Source organism: Pempheris klunzingeri, chromosome 8, assembly GCF_042242105.1.
Source record: "Pempheris klunzingeri isolate RE-2024b chromosome 8, fPemKlu1.hap1, whole genome shotgun sequence".
NCBI lineage: Eukaryota > Metazoa > Chordata > Actinopteri > Acropomatiformes > Pempheridae > Pempheris > Pempheris klunzingeri.
Genome location: NC_092019.1, coordinates 22,160,636 through 22,186,445, shown reverse-complemented (window position 1 = coordinate 22,186,445; position 25,810 = coordinate 22,160,636). Strand labels below are relative to the sequence as shown.

General features: G+C 40.0%; 1 protein-coding gene across 3 annotated transcripts; it reads left to right on the top strand.

Annotated features, from left to right (window-relative positions):
• The first annotated feature begins 1,628 nt into the window (after positions 1 to 1,628).
• On the top strand, positions 1,629 to 18,974 carry LOC139205641 (uncharacterized). 3 transcript variants are annotated; one of them, XM_070835914.1, is made up of 26 exons: positions 1,629 to 1,733; positions 3,197 to 3,470; positions 3,574 to 3,617; positions 3,738 to 4,023; positions 4,338 to 4,381; positions 4,825 to 5,110; positions 5,442 to 5,485; positions 6,191 to 6,479; positions 6,794 to 6,837; positions 7,281 to 7,566; positions 7,898 to 7,941; positions 8,648 to 8,936; positions 9,624 to 9,652; positions 11,203 to 11,479; positions 12,887 to 12,930; positions 13,039 to 13,100; positions 13,252 to 13,466; positions 13,564 to 13,817; positions 13,974 to 14,105; positions 15,545 to 15,698; positions 16,123 to 16,152; positions 16,371 to 16,415; positions 16,730 to 16,774; positions 16,990 to 17,030; positions 17,147 to 17,432; positions 17,990 to 18,974. In XM_070835914.1, exons 2-25 carry the CDS (start codon positions 3,206 to 3,208, stop codon positions 17,408 to 17,410), a joined length of 3,513 nt encoding a protein of 1,170 aa, XP_070692015.1. In that variant the 5' UTR covers positions 1,629 to 1,733; positions 3,197 to 3,205; the 3' UTR covers positions 17,411 to 17,432; positions 17,990 to 18,974. The 3 variants fall into 3 exon arrangements, with proteins under 3 accessions (XP_070692015.1, XP_070692016.1, XP_070692017.1); XM_070835915.1 differs by lacking the exons at positions 6,794 to 6,837; positions 7,281 to 7,566; positions 7,898 to 7,941; positions 8,648 to 8,936; XM_070835916.1 differs by lacking the exons at positions 15,545 to 15,698; positions 16,123 to 16,152; positions 16,371 to 16,415; ... (2 more) ...; positions 17,147 to 17,432; positions 17,990 to 18,974 and having other exon boundaries at positions 13,978 to 14,105.
• The last annotated feature ends 6,836 nt before the right edge of the window (positions 18,975 to 25,810 follow it).

The following is a 25,810-nucleotide window of genomic DNA, read 5'->3' as shown; positions in this document are numbered from 1 at the left end:
TGTTAGTGTTAAACAGTGTTAAACACTGTCAAACGGTGTTAAACAGTTTCACACAGTGTTAGTGTTAAACAGTGTTAAACAGAGTTAAACAGTGCTAAACACTGTCAAACGGTGTTAAACAGTTTCACACAGTGTTAAACAGTTTCACACAGTGTTAAACAGTTTCACACAGTGTTAGTGTTAAACAGTGTTAAACAGAGTTAAACAGTGCTAAACACTGTCAAACGGTGTTAAACTGTTTCACACAGTGTTAAACAGTGTTAAACACTGTCAAACGGTGTTAAACTGTTTCACACAGTGTTAAACAGTGTTAAACAGTTTCACACAGTGTTAACCAGTGTTAAACAGTGTTAAACAGTTTCACACAGTGTTAAACAGTTTCACACAGTGTTAGTGTTAAACAGTGTTAAACAGAGTTAAACAGAGTTAAACAGTGTTAAACAGTGTTAAACACTGTCAAACGGTGTTAAACAGTTTCACACAGTGTTAAACAGTGTTAAACAGTTTCACACAGTGTTAAACAGTGTTAAACAGTTTCACACAGTGTTAAACAGTGTTAAACAGAGTTAAACAGTGTTAAACAGTTTCACACAGTGTTAAACAGTTTCACACAGTGTTAGTGTTAAACAGTGTTAAACAGAGTTAAACAGTGTTAAACACTGTCAAACGGTGTTAAACTGTTTCACACAGTGTTAAACAGTGTTAAACAGAGTTAAACAGTGTTAAACAGTTTCACACAGTGTTAGTGTTAAACAGTGTTAAACAGTTTCACACAGTGTTAGTGTTAAACAGTGTTAAACAGAGTTAAACAGTGTCAAACGGTGTTAAACAGTTTCACACAGTGTTAAACAGTGTTAGTGTTAAACAGTGTTAAACAGAGTTAGTGTTAAACAGTGTTAAACAGAGTTAAACAGTGTTAAACAGTTTCACACAGTGTTAAACAGTGTTAGTGTTAAACAGTGTTAAACAGAGTTAAACAGTGTTAAACAGTTTCACACAGTGTTAAACAGTGTTAAACAGTTTCACACAGTGTTAAACAGTGTTAAACAGTGTTAAACAGTTTCACGCAGTATTAGTGTTAAACAGAGTTAAACAGAGTTAAACGGTGTTAAACAGTTTCACACAGTGTTAAACAGTGTTAAACAGTTTCACACAGTGTTAAACAGTGTTAAACAGTTTCACACAGTTTCACACAGTGTTAAACAGTTTCACACAGTGTTAAACAGTGTTAAACAGTGTTAAACAGTGTTAAACAGTTTCACACAGTGTTAAACAGTGTTAAACAGTTTCACACAGTGTTAAACAGTGTTAAACAGTGTTAAACAGTTTCACACAGTTTCACACAGTGTTAAACAGTTTCACACAGTGTTAAACAGTGTTAAACAGTGTTAAACAGTGTTAAACAGTTTCACACAGTGTTAAACAGTGTTAAACAGTGTTAAACAGTGTTAAACAGTGTTAAACAGTTTCACACAGTGTTAAACAGTGTTAAACAGTGTTACCGGTAGAGGGCGTTGGTTTGAGGAGGGAAGAGGCAGAGAGCCTCAGCCTGACCGTGAACTCAGCACCACCGTAACTTCAGACAGGAGGACCAAACAAACTAGTTTATCTGCGGTTTTTAGGGTGCTGAACGGCTCTAATGTAGAAATATGGCTGGACTTTAAACTCTCTCTGATGATTAAAGCTGACAGAGACTGAAAGAGACTGACTGACGGAGGAGGGAGAGACAGTCGGTGAGTTTCATTTCCTCATGAAAACTTCACTAAAGTGAAACGTTACTATCAGAGGCTCGTTCAAATACAACGGTGAAGGACTGTTGGACAGAGGTGGACGGATTTCTGCTCCAAACACTGAAGCTACGAGCTGTTTTTAAAATTGTAGTGAGTGACAACATCTGCCTGGCTCTCTTTACTTTCATTTTTAAAGTCCTACTTCCTCTGTCGAGCTGTGAAAGTGGCTCATGATAACAGGCTAATACAATTGATAGTCTACGTTAGCTAACTGTGTCAAGAAGAGTTTGCTAGCTAACTGTTAGCTGAAGACAATTAAACCACTCATTGAACTAGAAAAAGGAGAGCAAAGGACCTTCAAATTCTCTCTGCTTTGATTATTATAGTTTTTAAGTCTTTGCTTTTTATTATGTTTTGCTAAACTTTCACCCTAATGTCTGGTGAACCAATTACAGGTTGATTTTAGCTCCTGCTTTGGACTGTTTGTCACCCATATTGACAGTATCATTAGGCAGTAAAATCACTGACGCAGCTCCAAAGTCTCCACACTTTTCTTAACTTCCTGCCACAGTGCTGCTTCCTCTACTGAAGTCTGTGGGAGACACATGGAGAGAAGAACACTAAAACCTGACATACAGTATGCACTACATGACCTTTAATGGAGAAATGCCTCTAACATGTAAAAGAACAGGCTTCAGAGAAACAGCACCAACATTTTAAATGCAGTTGTTTTCCTTGAAAACATCAAAAAAAGGACGGCTCATTATGTCACTGTGACGCCTGGACGTGCATTGGTGCCACAGTTGAAAGTTTGACTCGTCTGAGCCCTGTAAAGTATGTCACAGCAGATCCAAAACAGACCAAACATGCTAATAAAGGTAGCATTTTAGCAACTATCGAGCACGGAAACAAAGATAACCTATAAAAAATATATATATATATGTATTTATATTTATCTATTCCACCAAACTACCCTTACATTTTCAAAGATCTAAGCTTTTAAAAGGCTGGCATTTTAACTGCAGATATCGCACACGGTGTAAAATACAACTTGAATAACCCACCAATAACAAAATAACCCTATGTTCTTTGATACTCAAAGAATATGCTCAGTCAACAGACACCCAGTAGAGGGGAAGGGACCCCGGTTCACCCTGGAGCCAGGCAGAGAAGCCATGGATGCTACATGGATGATGAGTGCATGGCCTGCAAGATGTTCTCTGTCACTGCCCGCGGGGAATCTAGCTGTAGATGCTCGCTAATATGACCTCCTCCTTTTTTCCCTTTATAGAATAGATGTCGATTTTTTTGAAAGATATTATCACAGTGCGTAACATTGGTTTTAAAAAACAAGCCAAATGCCAATAACTCTGGCATTGATAAAAGGCAAAGATCAGTTTCCGCCCCTGGGAAGTAGATCACACAAATAGCTTTCATCCAGTCCTACTGTACTGTTAACTTTCCAGGTAGAAACCATGTCGGCTGAGAAGATGCTCTCTGAAATGCTGAATGATTTGAGTTTCGTGGAGTTTGATGAATTCAAGTCGCTCATTAAACTGGAGAGAGGTTTCCCAGCCTCCTCCAGGAGGCAACTGAAAGTGGCAAACACAGAGGACATAGTGGAGCTGCTGGTGGAGACGTACAGCCAAGAGTGTGTGGAGGTGACCAAAAAGGTTTTAAAGAAGATGAACAGGAGATATCTGGTGCAGAGGCTGTCAGACACCAGCTCAGGAGCCAAAGGTAAGGCAAAGAAGACGGAGATATGTGAAAATGTACATTTTACATTTTATTATGTAAAAATCAATATTACTAAAAGGCCTTTTACTATTTCTTTTCTCCTCAGAGAAACACTCTTTAGTTGAGCAGAAACCTTCAGGGACCCAGAAAGTGAGTGTCACATCACTCTGAGTTTACACAGGGCAGCTTTTATTCATTTGATGAACACAGTGAAATATGATATTTCATATAATATCATATTTTACTTGGATTACTATTACTTGCTTCCAGATGGCAACGTTGGCTGTTAAAGAGCTGCTTTTGGAAACACTCAGTGATTTGAGTCACAAAGAGCTGAAGAACTTCAAGTGGTTTCTGAGGTTCACGTTCTTCAAGAGGGGCCTTTCAACCATGCCATGGGAACGACACATGTGGGTAAACAGCACAGAAGAACTGGTGGATGTGATGGTGGAGATGGCCGGCCAGCAGTCTGTGGAGGTGACCAAGGAGGTTTTAAAGGACATGAACAGGATTGATCTATTGCAGAGGCTGTCAGAAAGCAGCCCTGGACCCAAAGGTAAGATGAGGAAGATGACTGTCACATCAGTCTGTCCTGATGAAATAACAATGAATAATGAAATATATACATGGTTACTGGTTAATAGTATTTAATAGCATCACAGAGTTAGCTGTCTTTCATCTTAGAAATAAAATGACATGAAGAGTTTATCAGGTGAAACTGGTTATTGATTATTATGATGCTGTTATTAAGTAGATTTTCTGTTGATTTTGCAATGAATCCTTAATACTAGAATTCTTACAGTCTGACAGCGTCTGATTGTAAAACCTGGTGTTAAATCAATCAATCATTTATATTTCCTTTCTCCTCAGAGAAACTCTCTGTAGATGAACATCAGCCTGCACCCATCCTGAAGGTGAGTGATGTCACATCTGTCTGACTGTAAACTTAAGCTGAAATAATGAATCAATCAACAGAAAATAAATCGACTCAATTAATCATATTTTAGTTTAGGGTTCAGTTTGTATTGTCTGTTCACATGAGGAACGCCTTAGGCCTGTAAAGACATAAAAGTCATGAACCTGTTAACAGAAATAAAACAACTGTGAAAGAGGACAACAGTGATGCTAAAGAAATGTATAGACATCCAGGTGGTTCACAAAAGACAGGCACATGCGATCAATCGGACAAATATTATTACCTTATTATTACCTTGTGTGTTGTGGCTAATGGACCCTTATCACATCCACATTTATAAACACACGTGTACTTTGATGAGATGTGAACAGAAAAATCTGTCAGCATCTCAGCTGAGAAATTGCACTTTTGTTCCACGAACATTTCCTTTGAATTCACCAGGTGGAAACGATGGCGTCTGTTACAGAGCTGCTTTTGGAAACTCTGGCTGATCTGAGTAACGAGGAGCTGCATATATTCAAGGAGGTCCTCCAGAGTTCAGTTCGTCTCCGTAGACGTTACTTTGACTTCCCATGGTGGCTCATGGTAACAGACATGCAGGAGATAGTGTTTTTAATGATGCTGAACTTCGGCCAAGAGTCTGTGGAGGTGACCAAGGAGGCTTTAAAGAAGATCAGCAGGACTGATCTGGTGCAGAGGCTGTCAGGCGACTGCTCAGCACCTAAACGTAAGACAATAAAGACAAAAACATGTTAGAATCATAAAAATAGTCCATGTCTTCTATGACTATAAGCTTTGTCTCCTTCTCTTACCATTTTAAGTAGTATTTATAATGTAGACAAAAGAAAACACATCGTCTAGTGTACAAAATGTATTCAATGACTAATGTGAAATATGAAAAAAGGGTTTGAGAGGAGGTGAAAATGATTATTTATATGTCACTGATTAGGAGGTAGAATGTTGTGTATTATGAACGTGTACAAAGCAGTATTGCCTGATAGTCGTGTTTATTGTCTGATGTTAGATCAGTCTGCCATTTATTCCACTTCTCTCCTCAGAGAAACACTCTGCAGATGATCATCAGTCTGCACTGATCCTGAGAGTAAGTAATGCCACATTTCTCTGTCTTCATGCAACACAGTTTTCATTCATCAGACGCAGGTTAAAAACTGTCGTCATCTTGAACATTTTAAACAATGATACGACTCAAACTCATGATTTATTTTTCACTGATCTGATGCTGCATTCAGGTGGAGCTCTTTAGCAGTACTTTAATCTAACTGTAGTGATCTGATGTCTTTACCACTGAGGATGAGATGAGGAAATGTCAGCATATGCTTTTCTCCTGCTTTTTTCTTCACTAGTATAGAGAAATGTATCCATCAGAAACATCTATGTATTGTACTGTAAACCATTTTTCAAAGCAGTGAACAAAATTTAAAACTTGAAATAAGGAAAATGGTGTCTTTGAACCACTGCGACTCATTTCAGTGTTTGAGAGAAGAATTGCAACAGGTGAATTCAAAGAAAAAATTATAAAAAAGTCTCTAAGAATTAAAGGGTACAGTCATCTTTGCTTTGTGCTTTGTGTTTTCCAAAATAATAAAAATCACAAACTAACCAATCATTAAAAAATGAACATGCAGTTATAAATGTCACAGTAATTACCAAATCAGATCTCTTCCTCGTGTGGTATAGCAGAAACATCCAAGTCCACACTTACATTAATGAGATGCAAAAAGTCATTTGTATTTGAATTGCAATTAAATATATGTTCCATATATGTTACATGTATTGATTATTTCAGGTAGCAACAATGTCGGCCGTTAAAGAGCTGCTTTTGGAAACACTCAGTGATTTGAGTCACAAAGAGCTGAACAACTTCAAGTGGTTTCTGAGCTTCACGCTCTTCAAGAGGGGCCTTTCAACCATGTCATGGGAACGACACATGAGGGTAAACAGCACAGAAGAACTGGTGGATGTGATGGTGGAGATGGCCGGCCAGCAGTCTGTGGAGGTGACCAAGGAGGTTTTAAAGGACATGAACAGGATTGATCTGTTGCAGAGGCTGTCAGAAAGCAGCCCTGGACCCAAAGGTAAGATGAGGAAGATGACTGTCACATCAGTCTGTCCTGATGAAATAACAATGAATAATGAAATATATACATGGTTACTGGTTAATAGTATTTAATAGCATCACAGAGTTAGCTGTCTTTCATCTTAGAAATAAAATGACATGAAGAGTTTATCAGGTGAAACTGGTTATTGATTATTTTGATGCTGTTATTAAGTAGATTTTCTGTTGATTTTGCAATGAATCCTTAATATTAGAATTCTTACAGTCTGACAGCGTCTGATTGTAAAACCTGGTGTTAAATCAATCAATCATTTATATTTCCTTTCTCCTCAGAGAAACTCTCTGTAGATGAACATCAGCCTGCACCCATCCTGAAGGTGAGTGATGTCACATCTGTCTGACTGTAAACTTAAGCTGAAATAATGAATCAATCAACAGAAAATAAATCGACTCAATTAATCATATTTTAGTTTAGGGTTCAGTTTGTATTGTCTGTTCACATGAGGAACGTCTTAGGCCTGTAAAGACATAAAAGTCATGAACCTGTTAACAGAAATAAAACAACTGTGAAAGAGGACAACAGTGATGCTAAAGAAATGTATAGACATCCAGGTGGTTCACAAAAGACAGGCACATGCGATCAATCGGACAAATATTATTACCTTATTATTACCTTGTGTGTTGTGGCTAATGGACCCTTATCACATCCACATTTATAAACACACATGTACTTTGATGAGATGTGAACAGAAAAATCTGTCAGCATCTCAGCTGAGAAATTGCACTTTTGTTCCACGAACATTTCCTTTGAATTCACCAGGTGGAAACGATGGCGTCTGTTATAGAGCTGCTTTTGGAAACTCTGGCTGATCTGAGTAACGAGGAGCTGCATAGATTCAAGGAGGTCTTCAAGAGTTCAGTTCGTCTCCATAGACGTCACGTTGACTTCCCATGGTGGCTCATGAAAACAGACATGCAGGAGATAGTGTTTTTAATGATGCTGATCCTCGGCCAAGAGTCTGTGGAGGTGACCAAGGTGGCTTTAAAGAAGATCAGCAGGACTGATCTGGTGCAGAGGCTGTCAGGCGACTGCTCAGCACCTAAACGTAAGACAATAAAGACAAAAACATGTTAGAATCATAAAAATAGTCCATGTCTTCTATGACTATAAGCTTTGTCTCCTTCTCTTACCATTTTAAGTAGTATTTATAATGTAGACAAAAGAAAACACATCGTCTAGTGTACAAAATGTATTCAATGACTAATGTGAAATATGAAAAAAGGGTTTGAGAGGAGGTGAAAATGATTATTTATATGTCACTGATTAGGAGGTAGCATGTTGTGCATTATGAACGTGTACAAAGCAGTATTGCCTGATAGTCGTGTTTATTGTCTGATGTTAGATCAGTCTGCCATTTATTCCACTTCTCTCCTCAGAGAAACACTCTGCAGATGATCATCAGTCTGCACTGATCCTGAGAGTAAGTAATGCCACATTTCTCTGACTTCATGCAACACAGTTTTCATTCATCAGACGCAGGTTAAAAACTGTCGTCATCTTGAACATTTTAAACAATGATACGACTCAAACTCATGATTTATTTTTCACTGATCTGATGCTGCATTCAGGTGGAGCTCTTTAGCAGTACTTTAATCTAACTGTAGTGATCTGATGTCTTTACCACTGAGGATGAGATGAGGAAATGTCAGCATATGCTTTTCTCCTGCTTTTTTCTTCACTAGTATAGAGAAATGTATCCATCAGAAACCTCTATGTATTGTACTGTAAACCATTTTTCAAAGCAGTGAACAAAATTTAAAACTTGAAATAAGGAAAATGGTGTCTTTGAACCACTGCGACTCATTTCAGTGTTTGAGAGAAGAATTGCAACAGGTGAATTCAAAGAAAAAAATTATAAAAAAGTCTCTAACAATTAAAGGGTACAGTCATCTTTGCTTTGTGCTTTGTGTTTTCCAAAATAATAAAAATCACAAACTAACCAATCATTAAAAAATGAACATGCAGTTATAAATGTCACAGTAATTACCAAATCAGATCTCTTCCTCGTGTGGTATAGCAGAAACATCCAAGTCCACACTTACATTGATGAGATGCAAAAAGACATTTGTATTTGAATTGCAATTAAATATATGTTCCATATATGTTACATGTATTGATTATTTCAGGTAGCAACAATGTCGGCCGTTAAAGAGCTGCTTTTGGATACACTCAGTGATTTGAGTCATAAAGAGCTGAACAACTTCAAGTGGTTTCTGAGGTTCACGTTCTTCAAGAGGGGCCTTTCAAGCATGCCATGGGAACGACACATGAGGGTAAACAGCACAGAAGAACTGGTGGATGTGATGGTGGAGATGGTCGGCCAGCAGTCTGTGGAGGTGACCAAGGAGGTTTTAAAGGACATGAACAGGATTGATCTGTTGCAGAAGCTGCCAGAAAGCAGCCCTGGACCCAAAGGTAAGATGAGGAAGATGACTGTCACATGCACTGTAGGAGAGAGTCAGTCTGATCACAGTGCAACAACACATTCATTACTTTGACTGCAGAAATCACAGAGTTGAATCCAGCCTCTTTGACTTTCATGATGTCTCTACTGAGTTGATATATGATTTACTATTGGTCTCACGTGGGATTCAAACCCTGTCCACCTTGGTGAAAGGCCCTGATCTAAACAACTCAGCCACCAAACCCACATGGTTAGAACAGGAATCTGTTGTTGTTTACCCTGCGTGACCAGATCAGTTGTAGATAGCAGAACTGCAACTGAACCTTATTTAGGAAGAGCAAAATATTTGGTGCAGTTTATAGTACAATACAGTGCATCAAGGCCAAAAGAAAAATTAAAATTAAAAATTACATTGACTTGAATCAGCACCTCTCTGACATGAGGGATATATTTTGACAATGTTTGAACATAATAGTCTTTACAAAGGCAATATTTGTTGCAGGGCTTTTGTATTGTTGTTTAGATTCAATGGGTGTTACTGACATGGTGTCTTTGTCTGTGACCAAGCAGATTTTAGTGCTATTAGGCAGGTATTCTTTCATGTCACGTTTCATTCACAAGCAGTTAAATCTGACTAAAGTTGTCTGTGAACTGATTCTGAATCATGTCATGTCATTTTCTATTTTCTTTCTCCTCAGAGAAACATCAGTCTGACCTGCTCCAGAAAGTGAGTAACGTTACACCAGACAGACATTAAACAGCACAGCTTTCATTTAATTGTAAAACAAATTCTTCTCATCTTGACAGTAAAACTTCAAACTTCACATTTAACTGTAGAAAAGATCATGTAAACAGGTGGCTCATTCCTGCTTTTGGTAGCAAAGATCCCTATCTTACACCCAATGCAAAGAGGGTCTGAAAATATCTAAACTGCATGAATCATCCCTCCACCACCAATTTTTAAATTATGTGAAGCAGAACGGATGTGCAGCAGTGCTCCTCCTCCTCAGTATGCATTTGCTCATACTGTATGCAGTTAAATGGAGTTACTGATGGGACAGAGGATTGGGAAACGGCAGGGGTAGAGGGTCCACTGGCCAAGAACCATGTTTGTGTCCACCATTGAAATAGCAGTGCAGCTGGCTTTTAAATAGAATGGGAGATGACACTCTGATTTAATTCATTTTACGCCCCAAACACACCCACGATTAGTCAAGAGACTAAAACTTACTTTTTTCCTAGATTATGCGTGGTGGAATGGAGTGGAGTGGAGTTGGTAACGCCTTAAATGCACCTTACATGCTTGTGCCATGCACTTTCAATTCAAATGATCAGCTTGTCATCAAGCTCTGCAAAAGCCTGAAGAAGTCCCACCCATTTGAATTACATGTGTTGGAGCAGAGAAACGTCTAAAACCTGCAGGGCAGTGGGCCCCCACCACCATGTTTGAGAAACACCGCTTTAGACTATAGACCATTGAAATAGGGGCAAGAGACAAAAAAGTCAAAAAAGCACAAATACAAATAGAAAGTTTATAGAACACACACATCTGCTGACTGACCACCTCTCTTAGCTGAACCACTTTGAACGCCTGGATGTGAGCAAGACGATCGGGCACAGGACAAGGGGAGACGCAGACTATTTATACATTAGATAATGGGTGACAGGTGGAAACAATTAGGGCGGGGCAGACAATCAACAGTGGGAAACACACAAGGGCAGGAAGTCAAACAGCCTGAAACGAGAGGAGAGTTTAGACTTAGCAATAAAACAGGAAGTGGGAGACAAGACTAGGCATGAGTGAACTAGACAAACTTAACAAATACGACGGGACATGACAGTATGTGACAATGCAGCTGTTTTCTGCTACATTATCCATCAATCAGGAGGTGTCCTTGGGCAAGACACTGAACCCCAACTTACCCCACATGTGTGAATGTGTGTGAAAGAATAGTCTCCTCCATCTTAAATTCCTCCCGTATGAATGTTGTGTGAATGGGGGAATGAAGTTTTAATGTAATGTTTAATGTGTTTTGAGTAGTCGAAATGACTAGAAAGGAGCTATACAAGTACAGACCATTTACCATCATACATATGACCTTTAGAATCTGATCACACCAAATGTCTCATAGTACCTAATGTGGTTAATGTTAGGTGTTACAATATTCTCTTGACTTTCTCATCTCTCATGAATTTACATTGATGCAAAGAAATTAATGTGTGATCACTACAGTGGAAATATTACTAAATGTTCTCTGATCATTTTGAATCCATCAGGAACCCATGACATCCGTTAAGAAGAAGCTTTTGGATACACTGGAAAATCTAAGTTATGGGGGGCTCGAACAATTCAAGCATGTCCTGCTGTACTCTAAAGTTAAGAAAAAAGGCCTCCCGAGAATCCCAATGGAGATGGCACACAGAGCTGAAATAGCTGATCTGATGGTGGAGATCTATGGCGAACAGTCTGTGGAGGTGACCATAGAGGTTTTAAAGGAGATGAACAGGAGAGATCTGGTGCAGAGGCTGTCAGACACCAGCTCAGCATCCAAAGGTAAATATTGAAAATATTATTCCAACATAACATTTACTTTTTTTCTCAAGTCAAAATACATGCGGACAGTCAGGCAGCCATTTGGATTTGTGTGTTTGCAGAAGTTTCAGTGCCAAATGCGCTACAGCAACGCAAAACATTTCCATTAAGTGAAAGTGAAAAAAGTAAACCGACTCTTCGTTACAGTATTGTTTCACTCAGTGAAACTGCATTGCTAGCACATTACATTCTGGTGCAGAAAAAAGTGTGTGTGGTGTGTGTGTGTGTGTGTGTGTGTGTGTGTGTGTGTGTGTGTGTGTGTGTGTGTGTGTGTGTGTGTGTGTGTGTGTGTGTGTGTGTGTGTGTATGAATATGCAAACGAAGGGAAGATGGAGGTCTACAAAAGCCTGCAAAAACCTGTGGTGTGTGGGTCAGAGGTAAACAAAGGCCCAAGCCTGTGAACTGTTTTGTCTCTCGGAAGGCCAACTTACATTGGTTTATATGTGAGTGTGTAGGATAAAGGTGCTTGGTTAAGAAAGGATGATGAGTTGCATGGAAGACCCTCTGCCTGTGACCAGAGATAACATCAACATAACTTTATGGCTCCACAGTAAACCAACAATACAGCAGGATAATCAAACTAAATGACTTAAAACGACATAAAAGCAAATCAAAAGCAAATCAAAACCAATACATTAACAAGGTTAAACATAGCCATGTAAACAGTTATGCTATGCTATGTATGCCCAGTTAGAGTTTGTTACCCGTCCTTAAAGAGAAGAGAAAGAGGTCCCTCACTGTGCTGCTTTCTTAACTGGCAAATCTGTTGATGAGCCCGGTGGGAAGAAGGTTTGTGGATCTGCAGTGAAAAGCTGGTCTTTGTATTGCGATGTCATGGTTTCAGGCTGGAGGCGCCCGGTCGTACCTGAATAAACTCGGTTCAGGCAGTACTTTGTGTTGCTGCTTTGAAAAAGGTGGTCTGCTTGGTACAGACCTCACTGAGGCTGGAGCTGGAGGAGAAAGCTGCAGGCCTGGAGATGGACCCGGGGCTGGACCCTCCAAAAGAGAGAAAGGGCAGTGGGGGAACTCTGCATATATTGACCTGAAGCTGTGGGGGTCATGTTTCTAACGTGCTTTTTACAGGCACACTTGTACAGGACAAAATACTTCAGACAGGGAAAGTGACTGCTGAGTGACAGCTGACAGGATCGATCGGTACAGACTGACTCATTCTCTCATGTATTCTTTGATAATCAGCTTAATCTGCTTTCTCTGAGTAACCTGGTTAATGCAGTGAATGCCAATGCACTCCATAAAGCAGGACTGCAGCATCAACAGCCATTACATATGTGAATACTTCAAATTACCATATGATTTTGTATATCAACATAACATCATTTAAAACTAATTCCAATGTGTCCTCACAAGGGCCTTCAAGAAGCTTGGAACTTGAGGGTTGTGGAAGCATGATGGTAATCCCTTTCATTCATTCATTCATTTATTCCATTTATTTGTTCATTCAGGTGGTGTTGCAAAAAGAAACTCTCCATTTATTTGTTTCAAATGATTGTCCTCTGCAGCAGGACTCCAATGACTGGACTAAACTTGGACCTGAAGTGAACAGTACAGATGCAACTTACAGGTAAAAATAACATCCTGAATACTTTGTCACAGCAAACTGGAGCTATAGCACACAGTTTAAGCTTGCTGCACCAATGCAACACGACAATAATGTGGCAATACACTTTACACCAAATAAACTCAAGACAGACATTCTCTTTTCCATGACTTAGCCTACAGTCTGAAGCAGGAAGCTTTGAATGCTGTGTCTCTGGCTTGCGCTGGGTCTGTAAGGAACAAGTCAGCTTTAGGTACCAGTATTTCTCTTGGGGGGAACACATGGAGAGGATGGAAAGCATCGAATACATGCCTGCAGGCCCCCTAATTGACATCATAGTCATTGCTGGAAAGTTTGATGAAGTGTACCTGCCACACTGGATCTACATAGGTAAGTGGACTTAATTAGTGTTGGATAATATGTGTATAAAAACATTTATGCAACACTGTTCTCCTCATTAATGTGTATGTACTTGTACTTTGCACAGATGACAACCCTGAAATAACAGACAAGTTTGCAGTCCTACACATCGATGACTGTGGAGATGTTGTGGAAAAAGCGGCTGAGGTCACATCAGCCCATGCCAAGCTGTCTGAACCACTTTTTTCTCCACGAGCAGTTTTGATGAAAATCGGCTTTCCTGTGAAAATCAGATGTATTGTCTTAATCTACTATAAACCCAACACGCCATTCCTCAAACTCCATGTTTACATGATCCCGCTTGATCCTGCTCTAAAACAGGTTATTAAATATCTTACTGTCAAATAAACATAACATGACAAGATTCATACTGTTAAAGATTCTCAGTACATTCACGAACGTACTTTAAAATACAGATAACTATGTTTGCTACTGTAACCCTGAAGCAGCTCTGTGCCTCATGTGCCTTTTTTCCAGACAGTGCACGAGAAGGAACTCTCTGAAGGATACAAAGTAATCCAATCGAAGCCACGGCCCGACAAGTACCTGAAAATGCATCAGGGTTTCACCCTCACAGCAAACATAGATGCAGCAAAAATTCTACCAAAGGTAAATTTTTTTCTGTCCATCAGTAATTAAATCTAAGTATGTAACACGGGATTCCCTGGAAGACAAAGGCGGCAAACACGCTGGACAGTGTGTGTGGCATGCGCAGCTTACACAGTGAAAAAATCAGGATCTGACTGACTAAGATATCCACAGGCATTTGAATTTTATACCAGGAGCAAAAACATTGTGACAGAGTGTTTGTTTTGGCATAGGAACCAACACACAAAGAAAAACTCAGTGACAGTTTGAGTTGTCATTCTGTGCACATTTCACTCTCCTGGCTCTTCCTGGTTTTGAAACATTTAAAACGGAGTTGGGTGACTTTCTATAATCCATGAGACAAATTCAAGGTTCTCAGTACAACGTAGCAGCAAATGTATGTGTGCTTCACAGGCCAGGTTTCTCGTTCTCATTTGTTCAACTGCTGACTGACAATAATACAAAGCCGGCCTTTGAGTTAGATGGTTTGTAGTGAATTGTAATTCAGACATATTTAAGGTACTGTAGGGATCACAGCAAATGCAAGGCTGTGTGTGAATTTCAATCAACCATTCCCGTCTACTGGTCCAGCACAATCTAGATAACATTCAACCTTCATTCCAACTATCAACAGCAACTATAACATGATACATCTTAAGCTAGGGACACATACTGATGTTAATCAACTGGGCTGCTAACACTTGAGGCGCATGGAGCTCAGCAGCCAACTCACAAATCTGTCCAACCACAATATTTATTGGAAATATTATCACACTAGACTGACAGAGCCTTACAGAGGCGTGAGTGGCTGCTGTTGTGCACAGTGCTCTGGGGCACCAATAATCCTACACACTGTATTTGTAAGTGTGTAGGATGAAGGTGCCAGGTTAGGAAGGGATGGTTAGCTGCATGCAAGACCCTGTGTCAGTGTGAGCAAACTAACATCAGGTAGCTCTGGTTTTGTTGACCTGAGGTTGTAGGATCATGTGTCACACACTGGCCAATGGTGACTGTAAAGCTGAGTCCAGGGGTGCGTTTAGCACGTATGTGTGAAAACTTAAGGACTCTGGGAGACTGAGTGCAGAGAGGGATGTCTTTGTTCAAAAGACACAGAAACTTGTAGTTTCCACCATTTTCTGGTGAAGGCCCAACAGTGCATTACATCTTACTCAGGCACAGAGTGGCTCATGGAGAGACACAGGGCAGTTTCTGGTGGGCCAGGCTGGTTGTTTGGCTGCAAGAGCTGGTGACAGGGTTGGTAAACACAATCATTCTATAAAAACATAATTCAGGCTGTCATGTTTAGGTTGCAGTGAGCCCAGAAACCTGTATATTCTAATGACAAGACCTCGCTTGCCCCAGAAAATCTCCATGATACATGTAGGTTTGCACAATGTGTTGTAGAGTTTTAGTATTCACTCTATTACTAACTCCTCTCCCGCTTCTATTTTTTTACACAGAAAATAACTCTCAGATATGATAGCCAAGACCCAAATTTCTACGAAGTGTACATCGAGAATCCAGAGAGAAACTTCCACCTCACGCTCTCACAACTTTGCACAAATAAGGGTGGAACATTGTGTGAACCAGTATGGACCTGTGAAATTCGAAAAGGTCAGTGGTTTTTAAACAATATTACCTGCCCTATATAAAAAAAGTTGATGTATTCTGCCTCAAGCTTCAAGTCTTTTCCCTTCAATTAATAGATGTCAATAATAGGTGAAAGAGGGACAAAACACACTTTATATCCAAACACCAAAGCATATTAAAGAAATAACTTGCTGCTCTGTGTAATAATCTGATTGGAGCAATTAGTTTATGTGCTTTCCTTCCATTTGATACTTGATAATCAGGGAAAACTTGTTCCCAACCGTGACTTACCGTACACACAACTACTACTTTCTCCTGTAATTGAAATATTAGTGATGTGAGGTCCCTCCCTGCAGCAGCTACAGTGTTATATGAGAGAAAAGGGACCAAATGCATTGAGAAATAATTTACTACCTTTGTTACCTTCCTTTTTTTTTTAAAACTTCAGATGACTACCGAAACTCTGCTCATTTAGAAGGTAAGATACTGCAGTATGATTATAGTAGTGTGGAACTGAGTATTTACATGAATACACTGTAATGTTCCTGTTCAATAAAAAATCAGCCTCTGTCTACTACATCACCGTGACAGCAGTGTTATATAGTTGCTGCTGATCACTGAACTGGGCTTTGGCTAGCCCACTGTAGTATTTTTGTCTTCTACAATAATATCTGCATCTCTGTCGTTTCACTTCAGCTACAGAATCATCAACTGAACTGTACTGTGGTGCTCTAGTAGGAGGTAGGTACACTGCAAAAATGTGAACGTATTAAAGTTTGTATGTTTCCTGAAAGTTAAAGTTGACTGAATACTCAGATAATCTTGGTTATGAAAATGTAGGACTGCCCATACTTCATCACCTTAATGTATGCACTATGTTAATACTCCTACTACGCACTATCTGGATTTCAAGATTTTCACAGTTGTTTTCAAGACACAGTGTTTGGTTTTACCAGGATGCAGTGTCAATTATATTTTCACTACTTTTATGTCATTCAAGTCCTAAATTAAACTATTCTTTTAAAGCTGAATTTTGTGTATGCTCATTTTTGTAGCGCAAGAGTCGGATGGACAATCCACCAAACAGGGTTCAATTGACAGTGAGTTTCTGATCGTGAAGCAGTGCAGAAAAACTGTTACACCAACCTTTGATTTAGAATTTTACATTCAGCTTGTTGCAGTGTGCAAGACAGAAGGCGTATCGCTCTGTTCAATTTGTTGGAAGCACAGAAACTATTATTACTATTGTTTGTACTGTAGGTCTTCATGAATCAAAATAGCCTGATACAAAATGCTTTCTTCCTCTTTTCCTCAGAGAAATATTGTGAGGATGAACTCCTATCTGCAGGGATGAAAGTGAGTACTGTCACATCACTCTGAATGCAGACTTGAAATCCAATATTTAAACTGTGCAGCAAACCAAACTTATAGTGAACTCATATCCCTTTGTTTGCTCACTCTGAATCCATCAGGCAGTAACAATAACAACAGACAGAGAGAGGCTTCTGAAAACGCTGAAGGATTTGAAACCGGAGGAACTCAAAGAATTCAAGTGGTTCCTGCAGGACTGTGACATCGGGACGGGCCTCCCCTGCATCTCAGCAGGGCAACTGGAGAAGAGTGACGTGTTGGACCTGGTGGATCTGATGCTGCAGACCTACGGACAACAGTCTGTGGAGGTGACCAAGAACATTTTCAAGAAAATAAACAGGAACGACCTGATGCAGAGGCTGTGAGACACCAGCTCAGCATCCAAAGGTGAGTTGTGGAACAAAGAAAACAAAACAACAAAAAGGGGCGTGTTTAGTGGCATTCATCCACAAGTGTTTAGATGAAATTATAAAGCTGAAACTTTGCATGCAGAGTTTGGTTTTGGTCGGTTTGTTTAGGTTTGAAGCCAGTAATGTTTGGTAGTCCATCTCTGAAAGGGCTTTAATTATTTAGTTGTTAATTATGTTCTGCTTTACTAGAAACACGAGGAACATTTGGTCTACAGTTTGAATTTGGCTGCTTTTAGCCCTGTTTGAATTTTCATTAAAAGTGTTGCAGCTTCAGGATCTGGTGTAAACACCAGAGTGGGGTTTGTGCAAAACGTATCAAGACACCAAAAACAATAAAAATCCCGCAAGCATCACTCTGTGATTTTAAAGCCATGTTCTTCGCTGCTTGTGTCCATGCCGACACCACTCTGGGCTGTAGGCTTCACTTCTGATCAGATATTAGTGTCACTTTTTCAATGAAGACTGTGAATGAGTTTTTTCTTAAAAAGCAGCTAACTGAAAGTAACAGATGTTTTTCATCCTCTTCCTGTCCAGACAAACACTCTGGATGAACAGTGGTCTCCACCAATCCAGAGAGCAAAGGCATATCAGCAACAACCTTCCTTCAATACATGCTGGTCATCATCAGCCAAACCATAATGAACCATTAGTCATTATCTTCATCTTGATAAAGTTGTCACAGAAAGAGAGGCCGTATTCAGGTTTATCTCCGCAGCAAGAAAACGATCTCCTCACACGGAGGAAGACAAGAGGGGACATGAGTGTGTGACTTTTATATTCATGTCAGTCAACAAACTGAATTTTGTTTTTAAAGTTTTTAAAAGAGAAGTGTAAAGTTGTTAGAACACTTTCTAAGCATGAAAACAACGTAGTAGTTCAAATACAGAATAGAATACTCAGAGATCAGGCGTCTCATTCCAGTGTTTTCTACCGTTATAATGTGTGACTTATATAATATAAAACATTGAAATATATTGACCAGTTTACAGAACTTAAAGCTTCTTTATATGATATTCTCTGTACACAACCTCTCGTAGCTTCTGTGCTACAGTGTTGCTGGGCAGCAGGGCACAGACTCACATGGACTAACATGCAGACACAGCCGCCCTGAGGACCAAAACAAAGGACAGTTAGTTAGTTAGTCAGAGGTTTCTCAGGTTACCTAAAATCTTGTGAGATACCTACACGCCTCTCGTTTTCAGACTCGCAGAGATAAATCTTTGATTATTGTTGTAAAGTAAATATGGTATATGCCCTGATGTAGGTTTTTTATATTTTGGTTTATTCTTTTTTTTATTGAAATATATTTTGTTACTGTAAAATCATATTTCCTATTTTTTCCCCTTGTTTTTAATTGTGTATATATATATATATTTTTTAAGCCTTTTCTTCAGACATAAAGCACTTCAAATTGCCTTGTTGTTGAAAGATGCTATACAATTGGTATTGTGTTGCATATGAATTTGCTGTGTCCTTTGAGTTTATCAGCAATGATGCCTCGACCAAATGAAAGAACACGTTTCAGAGAATAAAAAACAGTGACTATTTCTTTCCAAATTTTTGGAATTTTTTGTTTATTTGCTGTTAGCGTCCAAACACTATCCAAACATATAGGTGTACTTTACAGGGCTCATGGCCATGAATACATTTGTGGATATATGCTTTGTTTCTAGTTATAGGATAATTCTAATTGTTGATATAGAATAGAAGAAGAATAGAATGCTTTTATTGTCATTATACAATGTGTAACGAGAGAACATTTGCTCCCTGAGGAGAAAATCCATATATAAATATATTGTACAGTAGGTGGGAAAGAAGTGCGTGAATGTTGGGGGATGAGTCTGTGTCAGTGCATGTGAGAGTTCAGAGTGCTTATGGCTTTGGGGAAGAAACTGTTTTTAAGTCTGTTTGTTCTTGCCTTGATGCACCCGTTAGGTCAAACATGTGGAAACCAGGGTGTGAGCTGTCTTTGGTGATAGTTTGTGCTGTGGTGTAAATGTCCATCAGGGAGGGGAGAGGGCAACCAACGACCTTCTGTGCTGCTTTGATTACCCTCTGAAGCCTCCTCCTGTCTTTCTCGGTGCAGCTCCCGAACCATACTACAATACAGTATGTCAGCAGGCTCTCAATGGACGAGTGGTAGAAAGTCAGCAGCAGTGTAGTGTCCAGGTTGTTCTTCAGGAGATGTAGTCGCTGCTGGGCTTTCTTGGTGACAGCTGTGATGTTATCTGTCCAGGAGAGGTCAGGCGCCTTGAAAGACAACAATATTGATTTAGTCACAGTTTTATTGTAAAGGCTGCATGCCTTGCAGAAAAAGACATCCTCTGTGGAGGGATGGCCAACACACAGCGTGGCACCAATCTAAAAGGGGGAAAAAGCAAAACAGGCCGCTAATTGATAACATCAGGTGCACACTGCTCATCCAGAGAAATAAAAAGGAAGCTGTTTAAACTTAGACTTTACTATACAATATCATCAAATGTGTGATCACCCAGTGATGCTGAGGTAACCCGTCCAATGTAGATCCCCAGTGTTCCTGCCAAAAGTCAGTATGGCGCTGAGCTCTCCTCCCAACACAGCTGGGACAGGCCATCTGTAACAATTATACAGGCATTAATGCAGTCTAATGCTAATTACTTGTCAAGAGTAGTGAGTACCTGCATCATGCAGCAAAGACCCCAGGCCTCAACCCGGCCACTGGTCCACAAGCTACTCAGCATTTTGTTTTTGCAGGATCTGCTCTGCAAGCTACCAAGTTTCTGACAGGTGTGGTCATGATGACTGTTTCTATGGTGGATGGCCACAGAGATCACCACATTGTCACCTTGCACACAAAGACGCCACTTGATGTTGAGTCCTGCTATTGTGGCACATTCCCATCTCCCAATGGCAGGGTAATGTCTGCGGACAAGTGCTCTTCACAGAACACAGACTGGTTAGTTTGCCAGTTTTAACTCAAGCCTACGTGAGATCCTTTTCTAATCAAGCTCAGTTGAATATTGTTAAAAATGTAGCTTATAAGACGACGCCCCCCGAGGATGAGAACCTTACTTCATACTTGAGTGGAACTTCTGATGGATACCTTGCCTCCATCCCAAACATCAAATAGTAGGAGCTGTATTTGGTTGTCAACTGCTTTTTTCCTGTGAAGGCCAAACATTGTGGATTGTAGAAATGGGTCCCACTTTATCAGCCACCATTTTGTTGAGGGACCTTTTTTTTTTTTTTTTTTTTTTTTTTTCTTAAAATGCAGAAATCAAGTACGGGCATGAAGAAGCAGGAGAGAACTTGGGTTTTGAGGTACAATAAAACGGTGTCAGTACTTCACATGTTCAGATAGAGGAAATGTAAATGTTCTGTGAAATCTAGAAGTGTTAAAAACCCAATGTACCTCTGTATCGTGCCATTTAGTCTCTCTACAAGGCCTTTTGTCTCGGGATGGTAAGGTGCACAGAGGCTTCTTTTAATCCCAAGCCTCACACAGGCTGTAGAACTCTGAGCCCTGGTCTGTTGGCAGGCTTTAGGTACACCAAATTTGTAAAAGAAATCAAGTATACAATCAGTACAGTATACAGTCACCTCATCTGCTGTTTTACTCTTTAGTGGGTAGGCCTCTGCCCATTTGGTGAAATAATCCACCACGACACATGTACTGGTTGCCACCATCTGTTTGAGTTTTCCCACTAGGTCAGTCCCCCGACCTGGGAAGATGATGGACAGATAACAGACTCAAGTGTTGTATCACTGTGTGTTCGGAAGCTGGCAATGTATGCCACTCTTTCCTTTAGCTCAATTGGGTTGTACTCGCACTTTTCTTTTTAATACTGGCTCTCTTTGATCAGCACTGGGGACAGCGGCACACAAACATTATGACAAATATGTTACTATCAATTATTGCTCATATTGCAAACTAATGGCAGGCTTTTAAGTGCACAATGTCAGCAGGCATCGTCGAATCAGCCCAGGAAGGCTGCAGAACATTACTTTAGTGTTACATTCAGAGGCTTCCCATAACCGCAAAAACTGCACATTACTCTCCTTTGTGCTCCATTAAGTCAAATTCTAATGTGGCCAACTCATCAACTTTTGAATATCTTCCTCCATGCCGGGCCAATAATACCGGGTGATGATTGCACCATGCGTTTTCACCGCACCAGTGTCCCCCTAAATGGCTGGAGTGAAACTCTTCGAAGATGGTCTTTGCCTCTGCAGTTGAAGTGACTTTAGCTAGGTGCTCTGACCTATATCTCTTGTGCCTACAGATGTAGTGGAGGTCTCCATCTGGTGTTTCAATGTCATTATTAGGTTTGTTGTGAGTTATACCAGAGCAGACAGTCTTCTAAAGTCTATATGGCATGCGTTTTTACCCTTGATCCTGAAGGTGTCAACTCTTCTCTTAACAAATGTATCTTTGCTGGTTAAACCTTCGGGATAACGCTTGTGCATTCTGAGATCCAGCACCTCTTGAACAATTCTGGGATCCATGGTGGCCTTATCTGTCCCTCCTCCTGATTCCCCTCCCCTTTTCTCACACAACGCATACAACAAAATACACAAACTAATACAAACCATCACACTCTATCACTACTGTAATTTTCTAACTATCCAACCTACTCAAAAATCCTCAAAGTTGTGACTTGTTGACTGACTAATTAGGCTCTCGCACCCCCAAATTACAGTAGTCTACACCTGTGCATGCCTGTTCAACGAGCAACAGGTGGCTTTGATTGCAAAGTATGTGCACACATACAGGGAATTTACTTTTTTTTCATTACTGTCATGCACTTATATACAGATATACAGAAAAACGAGGACAAGCATAATTTGGAGGAAAGAGTGCTGAATAGTGTCGAATGTCTTGATGAGAGATGACTGTTTGTAATCAATAGTAAGATGCTATGGTAATGTTGGCATATTGCACTTTAGACATGATCTGTTATTATAATCCAGATGATGGTGGTCTTGAATATCTGATTAATTTTATTATCCTATATGTAAAATTCTTCTCACAAAAGGTTATTTTCCAAAATCAACACCTACTTATGTTTTCTCCTAGAACTTAAATATCTAGACAACAAAAGTAATCTTTTAGACCATTTGTTGTACTTTTTCACCTGAAACCTCCAACTGAATATCTTTGTATTTATGTATGTTCACTCCTTTTTTTTAAAATTTGATTTCATTATTGTATTTTAAGTAATTGTCTTTATTTATATTTTATTTAGTTTACTTGAGGTGTTGTTTCAAACAGACCTTTTCGAGTTGCACTCGTCCACACTGGCTGACGCTCATTTTCTTGTGTTGGCTTGAGTGTGAGGTTTCCGTCTGGTTTTTCGATGAACACTTAAAAGAAGTTTTGACCCCTGTGGTCATATCCAATCTTTAACTTGTGTAAAAACACATGATTTTGTAATGCGGAGTTAAAGTACAAGAATCTTTCAAGAAAACGGCGAGAGGCACAAAAGACCTCCTTTTAGAATACAGTGCATCTGCTGTGTATTGCCAAATATTGGTAAAATGTTTAGTTTAATTTGAGGATCACATGGAGCAGAGTGGTCATGATTGCAGTCTGCATCTATCCCTTCCTCCAGCCACATTCCCATTTCCCCGGGCTCTAGTTGCAGTTCTCCACACACACACACACACACACACACACACACACTGCCCATTGTAGAAATCTCAATCTTGTTAGCTCAATATTATAGATAGTGCTCATTATCTTAATTTAATAAATGTAATTTGTAACTTCAGCTGATTTTAGGTTTAAGTCTCTTAAAAGTAAATGATTACTATACACTTGAAGCCTTATAACTGGGATAAAATGTGCAAAACCATGTGTACAAAATGCTCTTTAAAGAAAAGATATTGGGTAATATTTTTCTTATGAAACAATATATTTCCATAGAAAAGGAACAGAAGTAGAGCCTGATTCATCATTCAGCTGATATGGGCCTATCACAAATACAGTTGCACTAATGATTATTCAACGCCATTGCAAATTAGGTCTATTGGCAAAAATGTACAAAACTTTCAGCTGTGTTCAATGAACGGCTCAAACAAGAACAACTGAAATAGCTCAACACAACTAATATTACAGGTGGTTTCTCCAGATTCTACACAATATGCCACTTTTAATGACTGCAGTCTGAAAATTATTCAACCCCCTGAACAGAATCCTCATAGGAGACTCATTTACAAACCAGGTGTTGTCTCAAGCACACCTGATGTAACTAATCAAGAGCCTCATTAGCTGCATCAGGTGTGCTTGAGATAGAAAACTCAAATCAAATACTCAGACTGGCTCGGGGGTTTTTTGTTCACAGTGACGTTCGGTTACATGTTAGAAATACGAGTGAGTCAAGAGAACTGTTCAGAAAGTTAAGAGAGGAGATGATTGCTTTGCACAAACAAGGAAAAGAATACAAAAAGACAGCAAAGGCACTGAATGTTCCTGTAGATGCTGTTGGAAACAGAGTTCACAAGTCCAAAGCTAAAGGAACGCTAACGCTACAATAACACAAAATAGACTGCACTGTGTTTTTAGTTTATTTTATTTGTTTTCACCTGTTGTACTGTGTTTTTGATGTGTGGGGGTGTTTTTAATGCCTGAATGTTGGTTTTTAAACTTTGTTTTACAGCCGTGACAAAAGAAAAATTTCTGTTTTTACCTGGAACAGGCAAAGTTGAAGTTGAAGTTACCTGGATGTGACAGAAAGAGGAAGCTATCAGCGGCTGCCACCAGATTTCTGAGGAGGCAGGAGGCCAAAAACCCTTGAGTGACTGCAAAAGACCTGCAGCAAGACTTGGTGGCAGCAGGCAGTGAGCTTTCAGTTTCTACAGTAACAGTATACTGAACACTGAAGGACTCCATGACTGAACTCCAAGAGGTTCACCACTACTGACCCAGAAGCACAAGACCAAGGGGTTGAATAATTTTGAGACTGCAGTGGTCATTATTGTGTGTCATATTGTGTTGAATGTGGAGAAACCACCTGTAATATTAGTTGTGCTGAGCTATTTAAGAGTTGAGCTCCACAAAAAAGGCAACAAGGATCGGCACGTTGTTGTTTAATTTTGCGCACCTTTTCAAGGGACTTTGGTCCACCAACTGAACTTGTCTAAGACAACAGCCCTACAATAAATCCTTCTTCGTGAAGGTTATAATGTTCAGTTTGTGTTTGAACTGCTTAAAGAGGTCTATACTGACCTGTGCGGTCACATGGGACGATCTAGTCTGTGGTGCTGCTGAGGTGTTTCTGTCATTCATCGATATGAATGCGCTGGACAAAATACACTGAACAAAAATATAAACGCAACACTTTTGTTTTTGCTCCCATTTTTCATGAGCTGAACTCAAAGATCTAAAACATTTTCTATATACAAAAAAAAACCATTTCTCTCAAATATTGTTCACAAATCTGTTTAAATCTGTGTTAGTGAGCACTTCTCCTTTGCTGAGATAATCCATCCCACCTCCCAGGTGTGGCATATCAAGATGCTGATTAGACAGCATGATTACTGCACAGGTGGGCCTTAGTCTGGCCACAATAAAAGGCCACTCTGAAATGTGCAGTTTTATCACACAGCACAATGCCACAGATGCCGCAAGTTTTGAGGGAGCGTGCAATTGGCATGCTGACTGCAGGAATGTCCACCAGAGCTGTTGCCCGTGAATTGAATGTTCATTTCTCTACCATAAGCCGTCTCCAAAGGCGTTTCAGACAATTTGGCAGTACATCCAACCGGCCTCACAACCACAGACCACGTGTAACCACATCCAGCATGTTCACCTCCAAGATCGTCTGAGACCAGCCACCCGGACAGCTGCTGCAACAATCGGTTTGCATAACCAAAGAATTTCTGCACAAACTGTCAGAAACCGTCTCAGGGAAGCTCATCTGCATGCTTGTCATCCTCATCGGGGTCTCGACCTGACTGCAGTTCGTCGTCGTAACCGACTTGAGTGGGCAAATGCTCACATTTGATGGCGTCTGGCACGTCGGAGAGGTGCTCTCTTCACGGATGAATCACGGTTTTCACTGTTCAGGGCAGATGGCAGACAGCGTGTGTGGCGTTGTGTGGGTGAGCGGCTTGCTGACGTCAACGTTGTGGATGGAGTGGCCCATGGTGGCGGTGGGGTTATGGTATGGGCAGGCGTATGTTATGGACAACGAACACAGGTGCATTTTATTGATGGCATTTTGAATGCACAGAGATACCGTGACGAGATCCTGAGGCCCATTGTTGTGCCATTCATCCACGACCATCACCTCATGTTGCAGCATGATAATGCACGGCCCCATGTCGCAAGGATCTGTACACAATTCCTGGAAGCTGAAAACATCCCAGTTCTTG

Bases quoted from the DNA above. Each gene is read 5' to 3' on its own strand.
- LOC139205641 (XM_070835914.1), top strand. From the start codon at position 3,206: ATGTCGGCTGAGAAGATGCTCTCTGAAATGCTGAATGATTTGAGTTTC. The intron at 6,838-7,280 runs GTGAGTGATGTC...TGAATTCACCAG, and splicing joins AGCCTGCACCCATCCTGAAG to GTGGAAACGATGGCGTCTGT. The intron at 14,106-15,544 runs GTAAATTTTTTT...TTTTTTACACAG, and splicing joins CAGCAAAAATTCTACCAAAG to AAAATAACTCTCAGATATGA.